Source organism: Ipomoea nil, unplaced genomic scaffold (assembly GCF_001879475.1).
Source record: "Ipomoea nil cultivar Tokyo-kokei standard unplaced genomic scaffold, Asagao_1.1 scaffold3394, whole genome shotgun sequence".
Lineage (NCBI taxonomy): Eukaryota > Viridiplantae > Streptophyta > Magnoliopsida > Solanales > Convolvulaceae > Ipomoea > Ipomoea nil.
In genome coordinates, this window is record NW_017619822.1 from 1,048,274 (window position 1) to 1,069,895 (window position 21,622).

At 34.1% G+C, this 21,622-nt stretch overlaps 3 protein-coding genes across 5 annotated transcripts; 2 read left to right on the forward strand and 1 right to left on the reverse strand.

Moving 5' to 3' along the window:
* The first annotated feature begins 4,598 nt into the window (after positions 1-4,598).
* Positions 4,599-5,836, forward strand: LOC109171076. Its single transcript, XM_019320208.1, has 2 exons — positions 4,599-4,955; positions 5,428-5,836. The coding sequence occupies exons 1-2, from the start codon at positions 4,636-4,638 to the stop codon at positions 5,663-5,665; spliced, it is 558 nt and encodes a 185-aa protein (XP_019175753.1). The 5' UTR covers positions 4,599-4,635; the 3' UTR covers positions 5,666-5,836.
* A 3,438-nt stretch (positions 5,837-9,274) lies between these two features.
* Positions 9,275-16,526, forward strand: LOC109171150. 3 transcript variants are annotated; one of them, XM_019320284.1, is made up of 3 exons: positions 9,275-9,691; positions 14,043-14,082; positions 16,333-16,526. In XM_019320284.1, the coding sequence occupies exons 1-3, from the start codon at positions 9,463-9,465 to the stop codon at positions 16,421-16,423; spliced, it is 360 nt and encodes a 119-aa protein (XP_019175829.1). In that variant the 5' UTR covers positions 9,275-9,462; the 3' UTR covers positions 16,424-16,526. The 3 variants fall into 3 exon arrangements, 1 of the variants encoding a protein (XP_019175829.1); XR_002052540.1 differs by lacking the exons at positions 14,043-14,082; positions 16,333-16,526 and adding an exon at positions 10,398-10,424; XR_002052539.1 differs by lacking the exons at positions 9,275-9,691; positions 16,333-16,526 and adding an exon at positions 13,535-13,729 and having other exon boundaries at positions 14,043-14,101.
* LOC109171149 (probable glutamate carboxypeptidase 2) lies at positions 10,540-15,590 on the reverse strand. The gene is made up of 13 exons (XM_019320283.1): positions 15,525-15,590; positions 14,539-15,485; positions 14,076-14,143; positions 13,797-13,878; positions 13,613-13,705; positions 13,365-13,517; positions 13,038-13,112; positions 12,775-12,862; positions 12,338-12,421; positions 11,462-11,550; positions 11,194-11,310; positions 10,971-11,114; positions 10,540-10,885 (listed from the first exon to the last, which is right to left on the reverse strand). Coding segments are annotated over exons 1-13 (2,124 nt in total). The 5' UTR covers positions 15,526-15,590; the 3' UTR covers positions 10,540-10,702.
* Positions 16,527-21,622: the final 5,096 nt, after the last annotated feature.

Sequence of the window (21,622 nt, forward strand, 5' to 3'; positions counted from 1 at the left end):
ATATTAGCTTTATATGTTTGTTAATCAATCTGCGAACATGACAGTGCACTTGATTGCTCGGGAAGTCGTGGTTCTCTAATGATTGTTGGGAATAGATTTTCTACCTTCTCGATTTCCTATATGATGTAATTTCATTGGAAACTAATTAATGAGTTCTTGTTTGGGGTTAAAAAAAAAAAAAAAAAAAAGAAGCAAAACTAGGTTTAATTTGTTCCCAATTCTTCTTGTGTTGTTCCCAGAACTTATTAATCGGCACTTAGGCGTTAGGCGCTAGGCAGCTGGCCAGCTAGGTAGCCGACTCAGCCGCCTAGGCCTCCTAGGCGCCGTCTATGCCTCATAGGCATCGATTAGGCCGCCTAGTCGACCGATTAGCTATTGTTTCCATCTTTTCTAAATGGGTTATTTCACTCAAAACGACCCATCGTTTTGAGCAAAATAACCTTAAATTGTTCAAACTGTAGATGTTTTTTAGGTTAATATTTAATATTTTAGTATTAATTATTAAAGCATTAAATAGCTTATAATTATCAAGTTTTAAAAATAAAATAAAAAAATTTAAACAAATTTAAAAAAAAAAAAATACACGGGCGCCTCTCGAGCGCATAACAATTTTTTAAACCATGCCTTTAAAAAAGGATGGTGGAAGCTAACATATTAATAGTAGGACCTTGAAAGAGATTTGAGAATACATGTATTTATAAATGTTTATAAGGGTATTTTTGAATTAATAAAAAATACATATTACTAATAAGTTATGAATAACAGTAATAAGGGAGGCATTGGGAATGACTACTCCCATGGAAAAAGGAATAGCTCATTCTGTGAGCTTCTATTTCTTACGATAAAAAGAGCAAATTACACTTTTTGTCCTATGACTATATGGGGCGTGATAATTTCGGTCCGTGACTTTTAAAACTAACAATTTAGTCCTTTAACTATATTTTTTTTAGCAGATTTAGTCCTCCCGGCCAAATCACCGGTGAAAATTGGCCGAAAAAACTTAAAACTTTTTAAATTTTTTATTCATGAGGGCAAAATGGTCATTTCATCCCCATTCTTCTTCTTCCTTGCTGCGCCTGCACTGAATTGGCATAACCTAGGGAAAGAAACATGCCATAATGAATGCAGTGCTTTATATTAATGATTAGGCTTAAATTTAAAGAACGTGAGCTAACAATGGCACAATAAATGCTTGCAGAGTTAAAGAATGTGAACACAACAAAATCTAAACTTTTCGAAGCTTGCTTCAAGGCAGTCAACGAAGCTTGAACCAAACACAACAATGGTGGCAGAGGCAGAGCAACAGCTATCATGGAGCTCGCGCGTGTTTCTCTCTCTAAAAATTTCTCTCTACCTTCTCTCTAAAAAACTCGGTTCGACCGAGACGCGTCAACGATTTTTCCTGCGCCGGCGGGCCTCAATCCGGCGATTGGCTTCGGCCATCCTCTTCGTCTCGTTGAGGCGGTCATGGAGGTGGGTCCGTTCATCCAGAATCATAGCCAACGTTCAGCAACATCATTGCCCTAATCAGTTGGGCGATCGCCACTCCGGTGCGATTTCGTCGATCGCGACTCAATCCACGCCTTCGTCGATTTTGTCGATTGCAACCCTAGTTCGTTGCAGGCGCAGCAGGAAGAAGAAGAAATGAGGATGAAATGGCCATTTTGCCCTCATGAATAAAAAATTCAAAAAGGTTTAAGTTTTTCCGGCTAATTTCCACCGGAGATTTGGCCGGGAGGACCAAATCTGCTAAAAAAAGCATAGTTAAAGGACTAAATTGTTAGTTTTAAAAGTCACGGACCGAAATTATCACGCCCCCTATAGTCATAGGACCAAAAGTGTAATTTGCTCCGATAAAAATTCAACCAAACAACAAAATTGAACTATTCCACAAAATAACATTTTCATATCCAATGTATTCCATGAACCAAATACGATATTAAAGTTATACTTGTAAAAATCACATCCAAATTTTCGATCATTTTAATGTGTTATATGCAACTTTTGATTTTCCCTCTTCAAAAGCTATCAGATGGGGCTTAAATCTCTAACTGTTTATATAAAAACCTAGTAAGAGTCAATAAAGTTAGGTCCTTGACATGAACTAAAAAAAAATGGTGGGTGTAATTGTTTATTAAAATGAATGGTTCATATTATTTTGATTTTAGTATTTTTTTATTTTTCCTACTTTATACTCCATTTTATCATTTACTTTTTTGAAATACCACTGCATTCCGTCAATGTAAACTTTAGTAACGGAATATTCCGTTAACTATTTATTATTCTTAACATACTCATTGATTTTCATAAGGAAAGTCTTAGGTTCGAACCTCATTCCAATCAAAATTGACATAATTGTTAAACATATATATACTATGAATATGTTATAGTGTATTAAAAAATAATTATAAAATTTAACATGAACTTTTGTCAATTAATTAGAATCACGCATTGGGCATTGATGAAACGGTACACCTAATTTGCAGTATATATATTAAATACAGATGAGAAACTATGTCTATTATCATTGTCTTTTGGAGAAGGAGGATTTTGTTTTGTTTTTGAAGGTGCACTGTGCCAAGACACTAAAATTATAGTGAAGCACACAAGAGGCCTAGGTTAAATCAAGAATTTATTTATGACAGAAGTGGCAACAAGAGGAAGCATGGATCACGCCAATTAATAGGGACATCTTGCAACAAGAGGAAGCATGGATATGCATTCTTGAAATATTTACTTCTATGAAAAATTTGATAATCTAGCATTGATATACGTCAAGATACCGAATGATACTTTGATATATTCTAATGCACGAAACGGAAGATTAGAGAAAAAATTGTGTCATCATTGTAATCTAAATATATTTTTAAAAAAATTATGTTTGCAAAATATAAATTTGATAGGAAATGTTGTGTTGTTTGCTAGTTTGTTAGTTGGTTTGCATACTTTTAAATTCAGTTACCTATTGTACCAAATGGTAAGCTTAATGGTTATTTGACACTTTTTTCTAATATAAAATAAGATATTGAGTTTTTTTTTTTTTAAATCTTGTAAAAGCTTGCATTTTGTTTTTATTGGATAAACTCGATCATCTTCTGTGTAATAATCCGAGTAGAATCAAACTCGTAACATTTAATTATAAGAATCATGTTTCACTCATTTGACAATTTTTTTCAAAATTTATAAAATAAAAAAATAAAAAATAAAAACCTTACATTTTAACTCTACCAAATATTTAAAAATTTTGTTACCATAAAAATACTATACGCTTTAAATTTTACAAATTATTATTATTTTAACTATTTTATTAATCTACTTCAAATCTTCAATATAATTTAATATTAAACGAATACTTTGAAAATATATTTTTGCGCAATACACGTGTCCTTGCTTGTATTTATAAATCGGTATTAAAGATGAAAGTACCATATAAAATATAAAATATAAAATAAGACAAATGAGTATTTTTTAATCTATCGTTTTTCCAAGGTCTTTGGCAATTCTACTTTAATTTGAAAGCATACATTTAGAAAGAAGAGACTATCATCTTTTGTGTTGTCATAACTTTGTGGGGACAAAAGCCCCCTAGATTGCGACCACAGTTTTCCCAAAATCAAATGGGTGCTGACTCAGATTTGTATCCCTTCAAATAAAAATAACAAAAATTATTCAGATAATATCAATCATCACCTTATCCTCTTTCCTAGTAGGATGGCAAAATGCCAAATTTTTGGATAATTATTATGGTGATTCTTTTGAAAAAATATATATAATTAAACGTAATATTTATATTAGGAAGTGAATATTTATAGGTAAATTTATGAGGAGAATTTAGTCTCACTTTTTAAATAAATTTAAATTTAAATTTTGTTTGATATTTCAAAATTTAATAAGAAGATTAGATAAAAAGATTGACGACTCTTATAAACTCTTATATCTGATAAAACATACATTTAACAAGTGCATTTATTGTGAATAGTTGTGTTATTTATATCGATTTTTTATTTTTTATTTAATTATGTGGTAGTAGTTAATTAATTTGTAGTGAAATAATTAATTTACAAGTAACAAATTGAATATATGTATATATATTATATACGAAAAATTATTATTTATACGAGATCTTATTATTTCTTTTCAATTTCATTAGTTATTTTTATAAATAGGTAAACTTTAGTAAAGTCAGTCTAATTCAGTTGTTCAAACACATAACATTAAATAATACTTTCTATAGTATAAGATATACGGTAAATAGTTTAGTAAAAGAGTTACTCAATGTATGGTACCCCTATAGATATTGATGTCAATGATGGTAAGTATACGGTATACCGGTGTCTATTGATATCAGTGTCAAAAATAGTAAGTATGACTGATTGTGTTGAATATAGATTTTTAAAAAAATCCCTAAAATTATACATAGAAAACATTTAATACTGAAAAATAAATCCAACACGTCAGTCATTATCTTAAATCCCCTCTCCAAGAAACGGAAAAGGCAATCTTCAGCCATAAATTTTAAAATTTATCCAATAAACTATTGCTTAACACAAAAGGGAACCTGCCCCCCCCCACCCCCCACCCCCACCCCCTAACCTTTCCTCTTCTCTCTCTCTCTCTATATATATACACGCACATATGCTATGTAGTATGTACATTATAAAAATATATGTCAGTTTAGAAGGTGCAAATATATTGATTTCAATGGGTGGTGAGAAGAAACTTTGCAGAGAAGATTCGGGCATGAAAAATGGAGGTTGGAAGCTGGAAGAGCAATGGGAGATGATGGAAAGCAGAGATGATTATAGCTCTGCAAATTCTGATGAATTTTCTTCTTCTTCTTCTTCTTCTTCTTTTTCTTCATCAGAGTTGGTTGTAGAAGATGCTGCATCATCAATAACTTCTTCATTTGGGCCTCTATATGAGTTAACAGACCTCATGGCTCATCTCCCAATCAAGTAAGCCCCACAATCAACACAAATTATATATATATATATATATATATATATATATATATATATATATATATATATATATATCATCTTCCATACCAATCTTTTTTTTTTTTTTTTTGAGATTACTATATTTTAATATCATAAAGGCCAAGTCTAGCATCTAGTGGCGGAAAATGGTTAAACGGAAGCCTAAAGGACTTAAAAGACTAAGTCAAGCATCTGGCGTTACAAAAATGTTATTGCAGTCTAAGGAAATAAAGTTGAATATGCAGTTGCTATTAGGTCACGGGTTTGAGTCCTAATAAATGTTTAATTAGTTGTATATTAGTGTTCACAACAAAACTAAATTATATATTTGTGATTAATTAGTTGAGCTGCCTCTATTGCCCATTTGAAAATATGGTAGTGTATTATAATTTTATTTTTATTTTTTTTCTCAAAAAGATGGTAACGTTGATTTTATATATACTTGCAGGAGGGGACTTTCAAAGTATTATAATGGGAAGAGTGAATCATATGGGTGTTTGGGAAGTGTTCAGAGCCTAGAGGATCTTGCAAAGAAGGGGAATTCATTGAGCAAAAGAATGAAGTCTTGCAAGAGCTTTGTAGGGGGCATGGGTGGGAAGAGTTTTGGTCCAAAAGCTACCATAAAAAAGAAGTCTTCAAGAAAACTCCCTACACCAAAATGCTCTAATAAGTCGTTTACATTTTAAGCCAAAGTTAATTTGGTTAAAATTAAATGTGTCATTGGCACATAGATAGATTAGCAAATAAAATGCTACAAAATGGTTTAGGGTTCTGTTTTTGCGAGTTGAGTTTAGAAACAAACTAAAAGTCAGAAAGTTAGAAGTTGAAACAAAGCCAATTATCCTATGTTCATTCAATAGTGTTATATATATGCTGCTAATTTCGATGAGACCACAGAATGAAAACTAACAGAAATTTCGATGCATGAATGGTTTGAAGCCTTTGATATATCTAGCTAGTAAATTAAAGCTCATTTCATTGGTTATTGAATCTTAAATACACCCTTAAAATAACAAAGGGCAATTTGTATACAAATTAAAGCTAAAGTTCCCATTCGTTTTTTTTTTTTTTGGTAGAGAAAGTTCCCATTCTATCTTCTCCTAGATTTCCAAGAGTTGCTTGGAAAGACTTCCCACTCATGACAAGAACCTGATGAGGGGTTTTTGGTTGGGAGGAAGGAATTAAGAAGGAAAGGAATTGTAATTCGGTGGGAAAATAATAAGGTAGGAATAATGTAGGAATTCAAACTACATTGTTTCGTAGGAATCGGAGTAATAAAATTATTGGGAATAAGAAGAAAAAAGTGATATAAAGACTAAAATATCATTGTATAATAATAATAAGGTCCACTAAGGATAGTTTTGTCATTTCTTCTATTTTTCCCTTCTCCACAAGCATTGAATTGTAATTCGTAAGATGTCGGAGAAGCAAAATATACGAGATCACAAACGTAGATTGCTCGCGAATTGCAATTCAACAAAAGGAGGGAATTGCAATTCCCTCCAACCAAACAATGTAATTGTGGCCTTCACTGAATTACAATTCAATTGAGTGTTGGTTTGCATTGGTTGGAGTGTCCACTTAATGAGCTAACAAAAATTTGTGTAAGACCATCTCATTGATCCTTGTCCATGAGGCGAGTCGGATCAAAATAAAAAATAATACTTATATTGAAAAATTTTAATAGGAAATAAAATGTTTATTATTTATATGAAAAAATGTTATACTTTTAAAGAAAAATGTAATACTTTTACATTTTGATTTTAAAGTATTACGGGTACATTTTTCCTCAAAAATATTATTATTATTATTATTATTATTATTATTATTAAACAAAAACAGGCCATTTTATTCACACTCTTAAAAAAGTCTGTACAAAAACCCTGGAGATGCCCCTTTGGGCTAAACAAAAATGCATCACTACTTGTCAACTCTATGAATTAGCATCCCTTGTGCCCAACAGAAGGCACTCAAATACCAACCTGTTCCACCAAAAGCCAGCTGCCATAACAGTCAAAGTGATCACTCAAATCAAACAAACCTCACAATCATCTCTCAATCATACAACTGATACAAGCACTATCAGTGGGACTGATGCTGAGAGCCCATTTAGAATCACCTGATCACCATCACCCTCAGGAGCCAAGCTAACCCCCTCGTGTAGAGCTCTACATTTTTCCAAGGGAATTCCCAGAGCTTGCAACCAGAGCAATGATCCCCCTCAAGCCACTCTCAAAGTGCACACAAGTCCCTCCTGTTGGAAAAAATAGCTTAAAATGGCATAAAATAATATGTTAAGTGGCTATTTTGTGGTACAATTTTCAGTGGGGTCCACTTCCGATTTGGATCGGGTTAAAGTGGATTCGGATTCTTCGTAGTGAGACGAAGAGATTGATATATTGTACGCTCAAAACGGATAATGGGTGAATGAGATATTGATTCTCAAAGTAGACCCATTTGAGTTGAAAAATGAAGGGAAAAAGTGAGTTTTTGTCCCACATTGGTTTGGAAAGAGGATTTGACCCCCCTTTTATACAAGAACTCTTTTAGAGCTTGTAGAATTGTATAGTATAGAGGCTCTCTCGCGCGGTGGGAGGGGGTGCAAATCAAATTCCAACTAGAAACGAGATCGAAAAGGCTTGATTCAAACTCGAGCTTTGTGTGGGTCGTCCGGAAATTGGGTTATGCCAAACTGGTAGTGGCCTGCTGTTGGAAGTCGGTATTTTTTAGATACACACAAGAGCACAAATACACGAAACGAAACTCCTTTCTTAAAGCTTACTGTGTTCAAAACCTTGCCTTGTTCGCCGAAACTCCTTTCTTAAAGCTTACTGTGTTCAAAACCTTGCCTTGTTCGCCGCATTCCTTGTTTGGGTGCTCAAACATTGAATCACAAGCAAGTTTTATCCTGGGAAGCCTAGGCCACGAAGCTCCTAGCACTTTTGGGAGGTGGCAAATAAGATTTTAAGGAAAGAGTGATCGCTTGACTCTTGCAAAAACTCAACACCAAACACTAGCCAAATTCTCCATCTTTCCTTCCCTTGTTTTCCAGAAAAATAATAATCTTTTTTATTGAATTATTATTTGTTTTTCTACCAACGGATCCAACAACTCCTGCACAGATCTTTTTGTTTTAACCAAAAGGGACCTTAGCTGCATACACTTAGAGCAATGGCATACATTCACCTCCCCCACCCTTAAGCCACAACCAACCCCCATTTGTACAGATCTCTGCATGTTATCAAAGAGGGGTTTTGGAGGTTGTGACTTAAGCAATGGTACCCTTTTTATTCATAATTAATATTACATTTTCAGTACAAGTAATACAATTTCTTATTGACCTGAGACGACCCGATCCATCTCACAAACATTTTCTCTCTTCGTGATGACTCCACCTCAACTTCTTGCGATGGCAGTGGGCGCATTTGACCCTACCTGTTGAATGGCTTGGACAGTTGCCCGGATGTCCACAGGCAGGATCCCTACCTCAGGGCCTCTGTCGCGGTTGTTGTTGAGCTAGTCCCATAAGTCATGCGAGTTCATCGACCATGCATCCACGCTAGCATTACTATTGTGGTTTAGGTTGCGGGAATCATGGGAGCTGTTTGAACCTTGTTGTGCCATCTTTTACCCAGTGTGATAAAAAGAAACCATAAAGTTTTTAGCCGCTTGAAAGTTGATCTTAGATTCTCAATGAAAGCACCATTGGCGGTAAGAACATTACCGAAGTATAACAAAATAATAACAAGTAATGTTATATGATAATTCTCAGTATAATATTGAGTGTGTCCCCTGCTTGCTACAGGGTGTACTATTTATACTAATGCATACAACGTCTCTTTAATCAGCGTAATGCACTCTATAATAATGACGGAGCACCTAGTTTCACCATAATTGCTTCTTCTTAAATAGGGTGGTCTCGAATTAAATATATAGTATCTTCTTATTAAGTGTGGACGCAGCCTTTACGTGGCTCTTGGTTTCTTTAGGTCGGTTCTGTGAGTCAAGTGCATCTTGTCCAATTATTTTGTCGGACTATATATGTAATTAATTATGCTATGTTATTATTTTATTTTCTGTAAATTTTTTATTCAAGTTTTACTATAAAATACTACATTTATAATTTTATACTATAAATTATTATATATAAGCTTTAAAATATTAATTATATATGTAATTTTGTTATGACATATTTTTATTATGTTCAAATTGTTTCATGGATTGAGACCCTTTAGTGACATCATGAGACCAACCCTTAACTTTAGGGATCACATTTTTTTTCCTCTTTTCACCAATTGAGGGAGAACACTGAAGCATCTGGACACAGAAACCCGCCCATTCTTGGAATTTTGAAGCTCAGATTCCAGAAGCCTGTTGCCAAGTTCCCGCCTTCAATTACCCTGCTTTCAGAGGCGTTGCCTTCTCATTCTCGAGGCAAAGACAGATGGCGTGATAGCTGCAGCAATATTTTTACCAAATATGGATGGGTGATGTTAACCTAGAGGAATCAGATTATTTGGCTCATTCTGAAACCTGTCATCATCAGCAACGGAATACCGGTCATCACCGTGAACCTCCATTCCCGCAGGATTGTCGATCATGGCCCAGTCTAAAACAAATACAACAATATGAAGGGAAATTCTCGTATTCGACAGTTTGCCAAAATCCCCTGTCCGGACTTACATCCGTATCCGCAAATCCAACCCAAAGAGGTCAGCCTCAAGCTTCACTTCAGTATGTTTTGATCTATTTTGCACTTCTAGTACAACACCGTTTTTTATGCTTATAATTGTGGTGTTTGGTAGAGATTATTTTATCTGAGTTTTTGTACTGTTTCTATACACATGTTAAATGTTCTACCTTTCACATGTTTGATTAAGCTTGTGGAGGCTGCATGGTCTTAGCTTAGTGGTTCAGTAGTTAGTATTTGGGAGAAGAGACCAAAGTTCAAAACTCGGCAGCAGTAGTTTGGGGATTATGCCCGGTCAGCTGAGCCACTGAGTTAACGTGATTTACCGCCTCCCACATGCTCTGTCGGGACGTGGCGTGGGACCCTTAGGTTGGGGATTCAACCTTTTGGGAGAATATTAAGTTTGTGGATTATGTATTGCATGACACATGGTAGCTCATTTAATCCATTAGTTACAGTAATAACACATTCATAAACCATAATCATAACCTTTGATCATAAGCATTGCCAAATGGGACCAATATGAGGGCTGATAGGCATTCATTTTGTTCAAATTCAGAAACAACTGGGTTTCTTATCCCTATGAGATTTTTTTGGATGAAAAATATAGAACTAGCAATAATAAGAGATTTTCTATAACTCATCTGAACTGTAATATTTTTAATCTGGTGAAGTTGTGTATAGTAACCATCGACCACAAAGTTGACATGTCATTTGATGAATGCAAGGCGTAAGACAAATTGAAATCCAGGAGGAAATTTTAACATGGGGGTTGAAAGAGATGTATGTTGTATTGGAAATAGAAAATGATAATCATCAATAACTAATGACCTTCAATTTGTAGCTTGATAAAGCCTTTTGGGCATTGCATTTGTTGGAATTCACCAAAATTGTACATTTTATTTAATCTAGGAGAATTACAGATATAGATGGACGTTTTTAAATTCTAGCAAATATATACAAAAACATCTATACGAATTTATTTGATTTATAAACACTAGGAGGTAACCATATCTTATTGAGAGTTTAGACTTCATGTTAATTTACCACTAAGGACTAGAGATGCTTGTGTTATGGCTCTAGCAACTCTCCACACTTCATGTTGAACTAAAAGCCATGACTGTTTGGTGTTTACGCTCTTAGCCTGCTCAATGCTGTCATCTACTCCAGGGAAGGACTTGGATCCATAATCATTGTGCTTTGATGGAGCAAAAATCTACATAATTGCAGAAGGGTGTTAACATTGGCAAGTAGATAGATCTTCACTTGTGAAAGCAAATACTAAAGACCTTAAGACCTACCATGTGTTTATACCATGGCCTTGTAGTTAGTCCATCTGGATCTGTGAACGCCCGTTCTGCCATCATTAGTCTGTCATTTAATTCTCTTACTTTCCAGGAATCTTTTCTTTGTGTTGATGCCCTAGCTTTTACCGTTTCAAATGCCTGAAATCATATTCTTGTTAAATAAGTGTATTGCACTGCACAGGAAAGCCTTTAAATGATCTTGACAACAAATGTGTACCTTCTTTTCATCGTTTATTTTAATGGCTGCCTTTTTGAACTTCTCAATAGAATTAAACAAGGGAAAAAGGTTTACCCCCTTATCTGATACTTCATCTTTCAACTCTTCTGCACATTTCTGTTTAAATGAGAACTAGAATATTATATTCCATTCATTTATTGCTAATAGAAAACTATAATTGTGCCCACAGTAGACATATTTTATTGGTAACGAAATTACATAATTTTATCAACAGTAGACAAGTTAAATCTAACATTCATACACGTACCTCTAGTTCATATGCATAAGATAGATAGTTGAATGGCAAAATTTCTTCATCTGCAAGCTGCAGTGCTACTAATCCCCAAATGCTTGCCGCTGTTTATAGATAATAACAAATTGCTAAAAATTTCACAATGTAAAACAATATGCATTTTTTGGTAGGCAAATAGTACAGTCTGAGGCAATTGCCTGTTGTACATTGCAAATAAATGGGATCTATTTGCTAATTGGTAACACAAGTAGTGTTTGATTTCCTTATTTTGCCATTATTAATTACAACTTACTTTCTGTCTTTTCTTATAATCTAATCTCCCCAAAACTTACAAATTCTTTGTCATTGCAACTGATGAATTTGTTGATTACTCACTTCCCAAGACTTATACCAAAATAGGAGAGATCTATAAAAATGTTCCCATAAAAAACTTTTATTGTTCCCCTACAGTCATTCCGTCAATCACATTCACTGATGGAGACTGGGAATTATTTTACTTCTCATTTGGGAATTAAAATCTATCTGTTTGGTGGTAAACTGAAAAAGTTTTGTTTCTGTTATTTCTGCAAATTTTTTTTGAATAGCATGTCACTGATTTTTATTTTTTTTTTGGTTTTTGTTTTTTTGGTTATGGTTTTGTTTTGTTTTGGTTTGTTTTGTGATTTTTTTTTGGGTGTTTTATTTAAAATGTGTACTGTAATCTGGCATTTGGATTAAATTTCTAAATAATTGATAATAATTATGATTCTGAACACAGACTGTTAATTTAGTCATCCAACTTGTGTTTTCTTACTGAGAAAGCAAGTTTTACCATATAAAAGAAATACATGGTGCTTTAATAGTATGCTCAATTGGATATTAATAACGCTAGTAAATAAAATCGTAGTATACCTGCTACATGTCTATGAAACATTGGATCACCATATTTCTTCATCCAGATGAAATCGTCATACATGGAGTGGTAGACTGGGTAACCTGCAGAGATGATTGCTTACTCAAAAAGTTATCCTTAGTGGTTTGCTGAGGGCACTCCAGTATGACTTCATCTTTAAAAGGTACAAGCTGGGGACTTGCTCTATGCCTAGTTAGGAAGTAGAAGATGAAATAGAACTATAGAAGAGACCCGAAACTAGTGTTTCTTTTGTTGGGCTGGGCTGTTATTGTTTGAAAAAAAAGTAGCATGCTCAAAATATAATTGTATATAAGCTACCATTCGCCAAGTGGTTATTGTGTAACAATATGCATGATACAGCCCATGGAAATGACATCTGACCTTGTGAATACCGTTAAATATCTGCATACTGTCCTATGAAATATTTCTTCCATACCTTCTCCAAATGATATATCTGCTGATGGAACACCAATGTGTTGTATGAAGGCTGCATAATCTGATCCTCCACCTCCTAACCTCCCAAGCTACATAAACAAAATCTGTATTTATTATTTCATCAATTATTACCACGTGGGTCACATGACCCATGCCATGTGTCTTGTTTGTCTTTTTTTTTTTTGTTTTTTTTTTTGTTTTTTTTTTTTTTTTTGTTTATCATATGATATATGCCTCATATTTGAAAGCTTCTGTTGTATTTACCTTTATATTTGAACTGTTGCTAGATCCAATCAATGACTGATAAATAGTTTGTGATGGATTATCCGGGTCTTGGACCTTTAGAAGTTGGTTGAAGACAAGTCAAAAGTTAAAATTGTTAGACATAATATACTTTGGAATAACAATAGTGCATCAGGGCACTGTTATTCTTATGGTTGGAAGAATTTTTTTCTTATATATTGCTGACTTACTGAGGTCAACATAGATATTTTGCTATTTATTAGCTTTGTGGTGCGCTTTTTCCATGACTAATTTTCATAAACAGTGATCAGTATGTTATTAGTACAAATAATAATTTGTTTGTCGTACTTGTTGTGTGGCTTGTATTAGTAATTCATCAAGCTGTGGTGTTGCAGAAGCTTGGAACCCTGCATCTTGCACTGCAATATCGATATTCAAGTAGGCAACAACCCTTGAGACTAAAATTTCCCTGTTCTCTTCAACCCACTCTGTTGAACCTATCTGAAATTCACGGTTGATTCATATTTAATTGAAGCTAACGTTTGTTCGTGTGTGCATATGTGTGAAAGAGAGAGAGTGTGTGTTTGAGTGAGGACCAAGCCATACTCCTCAGCATCCCAGTTGCACAAGACAATTGTTCGTCGAGGTTTCCAGCCTCGCTTGAGCAGTTTCCCTAGCCTTTCTGCAACCTACATCTCTCAAATGAAGTTCAGGTAAGTAAATGGTTTCTTTTGATATATGCCTCCATATACCAGGTAAGGTTCTTTGCAGTAACTATACCTCAAGTAGAGCTGCTGTGCCACTATTGGGATCTACAGCTCCAAAAGTCCAGGCATCCCGATGATTACCTAGTATTACCAATCTGGAACACTTGTCTTCAGTGGAGCATTAGAAATGTCTTTTGATGATCTTCATAGCTCATTTGTGTTTGTTAAAGTTGACATTTTTTCCATTTTTTAATAACGACCAGTATATGTCTTCCTTTGATATTAACACTACACTAACATATAAGTGATACTTTCACAGGTAATATTTTAGTTTTGAAGATTGCAGACATACCTATCAGGTTCTTCTGCTCCTTCAATAATTCCAATAATGTTCTCAATAGTGCTTATAACATGTTTCCCCTGCAAAAATCATTGAAAATTTTCCATTTCACTATACATTTCTGTTGTAAAACTGCACGAATTTAATGGTTGTCATTACGGCACTCATTGTTTGTCACTAATGTATCTAATATATATGTTAGAAAAATAAAGAGTTAAGGTATATCTATAGGGTTGTGTCTGTTTATGAATAAGTGTTAGTTATGGGTAGTTACTTACAGTTATGTGTTTGAATATATAGATGTACTATGTTTCTTTGTTAGAAACACAGATAATACTAATATATTTCAGTCTTATATACATTTTCTATTCTTTGATTCTTCATCATTGCTTCTACCTAACTGGCGAGTGGTGTTATTCTCCACCCGCCAGACCATTCCATCTTCCAAATTCAACAATATATCTATAGCACTTACTGTGTAATTGAGGTTTACAATTCCAGGCCCTGGTCCAACCTTGTAAACTGGAGCACCCTTTCCTCCCTGCCAATCTTCATCGGCTACTTGCCCACCTATGGACCTCATGATTGCATCGGCATCTGCCCAGGAAATAGGCAATGAAGGTATCAATGGAACATTCCCTCCTTTCTCTACCTCCTCAATAGATATTCTCTCACACTCTTCAGTACTAGGCCACCCTGGTGTGGTAGGATCACCAGCCCCATCATACACTGTTCCCACTTGGACTCCACTTGGTGGCATCCACTTACCATCAGGGAACCATTTAGTATCACCCCCAACCCCGCCATACTCCTTCCTATCTGTGTAGATCAATACTCCAATTGCACCCGCTTCTTGTGCATTCTCCACAATGTCTCCTCTGAATATCGCCCCGTATCTTGCCAAAACAACGTTTCCTGTTACATTTACCCCCATTTCCCTCAACCTTTCAAAATCGTGCACTCGCCCATAATTTGCATATACCAAAGGCCCTATTGCAGTGCCAGACTTTGCATATGCATGAAATGTAGGTAGCACCTCATTTGCAACGTCTGCATAAGGATCGCCCTCGTAAATCTCCTGGCGGAGATCAAACTCAACCGGTTGTTCTGAAGATGAGGGCTTTAGACTTAAAGAGCGGAAAACGGGGTAAGTTAAGGAGACATCATAGGATCTTATATGGGATTGGATGTTGTAGGAAGTGAGAGTGGACAGAACATAGGCTGCTGTCTGAGAATTGGCTTGGGAGCCAGCAACATGTGGCCTCCTGGTTAGGATGTATAGGTGGTTTGCTATGGATGAATTATCTGAGATGGAATCAGATAGGAATAGAGAGTGGTAGTAGGATTTGGGTGGAGATGGCAGGAAAAGGAGAGGGATGCAAGCAGCTAGTGCTATGAGGCTGGCTATTGATAGCTTGTACATTGAACCAGTTTCTGAAAATCACAAAAGCTCAAACTAAGTTACTGAGCATTCTTTTTTCTTGTGGTTTTGTTGTTGAGGCTGTAGCAATCAAGAAAGGTTTTGGACCATATGACACGTGTGCTTCTAGAATGAAACCTTGAAGTACTCAGTATACTTTATAGTCTTTTGTTAAATGATTGTGACATGGGGTGTAATTACCTTTATGGGAGGATTTCCAGTCTCAAATATAGTGATGGCTGATGGCATTTTGGGCAAGAGGACCTGTCTACCAGAAAAGGAAGATAAACCGCCCAAATGATTCATGGAACTATGATAGTGTTTGTACCTATTAGATGACTCTTTGTTATTTGCTCTCCCCAGAATATTCATTTGTTTCTATATTGTTTGTCTGTATCCATTCAATTGGACCAATATAATGTTAAAGGCTGTGGGAGCATATATATATTATAAACGAAGACTTCAATTTTGGGAATGATGGCTATATACTTGTCCATTTAATAAATTATGAACTTGAATTTAGGGTGTGTTTGGAAACTCGTAAAATGATTTATGAAAAATGATTTTTGAGTTTTCTGTGTATAGATACAATAGGAAAATTCAGTCAACCTAAAACATTTTTCGTTGATGGGAGAAAATGAAAGTATTTTGACGGAAAGTGACTTTTGTCAAAATTTGACATAAGCCATTTTCCCTCAAGTAGCCAACGCCCAACAGTAAAAAAACATGGTTTTCTCTGATAACTGTAGAAACCAGAGAGATCCTCTGGTTTTATTTGTTTTATATATATTTTTTTAAGTATAAAAAATATTTGTTTTTTATATATTTTTTTTTTGTATAAAAAAATAGTGTGTTAGGGAATAGAACGGAGTTGCGGATGAGCTTGCGGCCTCCGCCCTCACCCACGCGATGGGCACACGGATCCTCGAGTCTCCGCTAATATCAATCCGGACGTTGCTTTGGGAAGACGAGATTGGGGTTAGAGTTCAACGTGGTAGCGCTGCTACGGCCACGTCTGGGAACCTCCAATAGCTGTTCTTCAGGTTTACACCCTCCTATTGTTACAAAAAAAAAAAAATTTATTTGTTTTTTTTTTTTTTTTAGATAGATATAAAAAAATAAAAAAAAATGATTTTTTTTTTTTGTGTGAATATAACCATTAAAATGTTGAAGTATATCATTTTACTCATTTTCATGAAAATGAACTAAATATACAAAGACAGTTTTTTGTTGTACATCCAAACACTATAATTGTGTGCTTGGTTCATGAAATAAGTCGGGAATGGAATATCATTCTCGGAAACAGACGTATTCCATTGTTTGGTTTGTCTTTTCATGGCTGGGAACAGCATTCCTAAGGGACTTCCAGGTATTAGCTATTCCCAAGTATTTGGAAATAACTTTTGTACTATAATACGGAAAATACCCTTTTTATAATATATATATATATATATATATATATATATATATATATATATATATATATATATATATATATATATATATCACCATCGCCACCACGGTTACCACCGCCACCTTCATTAGCACCATCGCGATTGTCACCACCACCACCACCGCTACCACTGCCATTGCCACCACCGCCACCACCACATATTTTTATAAGGGTATTTATATCTTTTAAAACATATATAATTTCTATTCCTTAAACTAACCAAACACTGTAATATAATTTCTAAAGTCTATTCCTCCCGCGAACCAAACAATAGAATAGAATTCCTATTCTATTCCTTGCCTATTCTATTCCTTATGGAATAATATTTCTATTACTTCAAAATTCATTGACCCATTTTTCAGAAGTCATTTTCTTGCTTTCCAAACGGATCTTTAATTATTTATACTACTATATAGATGTCCCAGACTTCTTTAAAAAGATTTTAGAAAAGTAAAACTAATACTTGATCAAGTATAAATAATTTCAATAGTTATTGCGTGTTTGGACCACGGTTCAAAAACAACGTTATTTTGCATAATTTTTTTTTTTCACATGACCCATTGCAAGATATATTTTTATAATTCATAATGTACATTATTTCAAAGCATAATGTTCAGTATTTTAATTCATAAAGTACATTATCTTACATTTGAAGTTTCATTATTTTAAGACATAATGTACATTATTCTAACACAAAGTACATTATTTTAATACATAATGTACATTATTTTAGCACAAAGTGCATTATTCTAACTAATAATGTACATTATTCCAATTCATAAAATTCAACGACTCGTTTTGGACGGTGGTCCACACAGTTGTGTAGACCACGGTCGACATAATCATTTGCCAAATAATTTGACATATAAAAATTATTCTAACCAAGCTTGGGCTTAGCTAAACTCGTTTTCAACCCAGATATTACAAAGTTGAGCTTTTCTCTATTAGGGCCCAGTTGGATCAAGTATCAATTTTACTTGTCCACTGTTTTCCCTAGTTAATTTATGTATTATTTTGCAAGTGTTGTGATCCCTTGTTAAATATAGAGCATGCAAATTTTGGTATCCTTTAGGTGGATCACTGTTAGAAATCAATCTGTTAATGAAGATAACTGATGGATGTCTTTAGATCCTAGCAGATATATACAAAAACATCTATAGGTATTTATTTGATTTATAAACACTAGTAGGTTAACCAACTCTTATTGAGGATTTAGATTTCTTCATGTTAAGTTATCACTATGGACTAGAGATGCTTGAGTTATGGCTCTAGCAACTCTCCACACTTCATTTAACTCTCATAAATTCCAGGAATCTTTTCTTTGTGTTGATGCCCATTCTTTTTTTGTTTCAAATGTCTGGAGTCATATTCTTGTTAAATAAATGTATTGAAGTTTAGAGTAATAAGCCTTTTAATGATCTTGACAACAAAAGTGTACCTTCTTTTCACCATTTATTTTAATGGCTGCCTTTTTGAATTTGTCAATAGAATTAAACAAGGGAACAAGTTTTACCCCCTTATCTCATACTTCATCTTTCAACTCTTCTGCACTTTTCTGTTTAAATTAGAACTAGAATATTAGATTCCATTCACATATTGCTTACGAAAACTATAATTGTGCCCACAGTAACATATTTTATTGGGAATCGAATTACATAAATTTTATCAACAGCAAACAAGGAACTCTAATTCTAACTCTAATTACATAATCAGGATTATGTGGTCCAATGGTACCCAGATTGGACTTCCATTTGGAAGGTTGTGAGTTTGAGTCTCATTGGAGGCGTTATTAGCTCTTTGTGTTTCAGTAGGTTGAGAAAGTATATGAACAGAGTTATCAAAACGGGTCGAGTTAGGCCCATTTAACCCACATTTTAGGTGTGTTGGGCCATGGGAATTTTGGCCTGGTCCGTATTGGACCAGGCCCGTGTAACCCGACTATTATACGGGTTAGCCCATTTAGCCCATACTAATTTTATTTTTATTTAAATATATTTTAAATTTAATTGATTTAACTTTAAAATATTTGTTTGTAAGAAGACTTGAACCCATGACTTCTTAATTTAATATACTCTTATAATAAATATACCTCTAGTTCATATGCATAAGATAAATAGTTGAATGGCAAAATTTCTTCATTTGCTTGCTGCTATTTGTAGATAATAACAAATTGCTAAAAAAAAAATCACAATGTAAAACATGCATTTTCTGGAGGCAAATACTAGAGTCTGAGGCAATTGCCTGTTTTACATTGCAAGTAACTGGGATCTATGTGCTAATTTTTAACACATGGTAGTATTTGATTTCTTTGCATTGTCATTTGATAAGCACTATTTATATTTTAATTTAGATAGTTATTATAATAAATTAATTTTATTTATTTTACATTATATTTGTTTTGAACTTTATTTTATATTTTGTACTAATACAATAATTATTTGAATAATTAAGTTTAAATATTATTTTTGGGCCATTAGGAATATATGTATTACATTATTTATTAATTAATAAGAGTTGGGCTAGATGGAATTAAAGTGGACTAATTCTTTTCTTTCTTTTAGTTGTTCAAATTGGCCCAACTAAAATGTTTTATTGTTTTGTAAATTCAGCAGCCCAAAACTTCATTTTATATATATATATATATATATATATATATATATATATATATATATATATATATATATATATATTGAATTACAATTCCATCTTTGCTTTATTTATGAACTGGGCAACGTCCAGTTCAAGTTTTTATTTTATTTTAATTTTTTTTTAAATTTAATTTAACATAGAATTTTATTAAATCTATTTTTATTTTTATTTTTTATTTTTATTTATTAAATTATAATTATCATTTAAATTATGTTTTCATAATTATCAACAATATTATTATTAAATTTATAATTATCAATAACATTTGATCAATTGTATAATTATAATTACAATTATAATTATAATTTTTAAAATGATAATAAATAAATAAATAAAATATAAGATAACAAATTGGTGGGTCCATAAAAAATTGAGAAAAAACTTCAAACTAATGTGGAGAAGTATTTTTGTGATTGAGTGAGATATTAGATGATGAGGTGGATGTTGGGCCCACAAAAAACTAGGGAAAAAATCTCCAACTATTGAGGATGCCCTAAGCTCTATACGTACGTAAACAACAGAATCAGCGACAACCGCGAGACTTCTTCTTCGACCATCCTCCGCAATTTGCTGCAACGTACGATTCGGTCGGCATTCGCGGTCTGCTGCGATGAAGGACTCTCCACGGTCGATCGATTTGTGCCGCATGTCGCGGAATAAGAGGAAAAGTAGAGGAGCAATTTTACTAACAAACTGAGAGAGTTCATTTCAATTAAAGGAGAGTTTGGTACAAAGACTATATACAGATGCAGAACTAGAGGGAAAGAAAAACAGATTAAACAGATTAAACAGATTCTACAACTGATACAATTGAACTTTGGAGGAGTGAGATCATGCTAAGTGTTAGCTACCTATATCTCCTAAAAGTCTCCTGCAAGCTGGATTGTATAGATTAAGCAATCACAGCTTGGAAACATAGCTGTAGAATGATTTAGGACAGTGAGTCTTGGTGAAGACATCTGCCAACTGGTTTCCAAAAGCTACATGAAAGAGTTTGATGATTCCCTTTTACAGCTTTTCCTTGACCAGGTGATAGTCCAGCTCAATATGTTTGGTGCGTTTATGGAAGATAGGGTTCTCAGCAATAGCCATAGCAGATTTGCTGTCACAGTAGATGGCTGCAGTATCACTCTGATATCGATGTATGCCAAGCTTAGTCAGCAGGTAAAGAAGCCATTGTATCTCACATGTAGTAGCTGCTAGGGCTCTATATTCTGCTTTTGAGGAAGACTTAGACACTGTGATTTACTCTTTTGATTTCCATGATATCAAGGTTGGTCATAGGAAAACACAGAAGCCAGTGACAGATTTTCTAGTATCCACACATGCTCCCTAATCTGAATCATAGAAGGCTTTAAACAGAAGATCAGATGAAGCTGGAAAGAAGAGTCATTAGCCAGAAACACTTTTGATGTATCTTAGAAACCTATGTGCTGCTTGTAAATGTGGATGAGTAAACCTTTCCAGAAATTGAGAGAGTTGTTGTGGCAAAACTAATATCAGGCCTTGTAATAGTTAGATACAAGAGTTTTCCAACCAACCTTCTGTATTGACAATTGTCATCTAATAAATCTCCTTCATTTTTGCTTAACTTTTGTGAATGAACTGTTGGACTGTGCACTTGTTTGGAGCTCATGAACCCTGCATCATTTAATAGTTCTAGGGCATACTTCCTTTAGGAAACTAGGATCCCTTTCTTTTTGTCTAGCTACCTCCAGTCCTAAAAAGTACCTTAGAGGTCCTAAATCCTTTATCTGGAAGTTGTCATTGAACTGAAGTTTGATTTGTTGTATGAGTTCCAAATCAACACTAGCTACTACAATGTCATCTACATAGACTAATAGTGCTATAAAGGACTTCCATTCACCCGTAGTAAATAAGGAGTTATCAGGAATGGACTGTTTGAAGCCCATATTCTGTAAGGCAGTACACAACTTGGTGTTCCATTTCCTACTTGCCTACTTTAAGCCATATGGGGATTTATTTAACTTACATACCTGCCCAGCCTTTTTACTTGCAAAACCAAGAGAGAGCTGC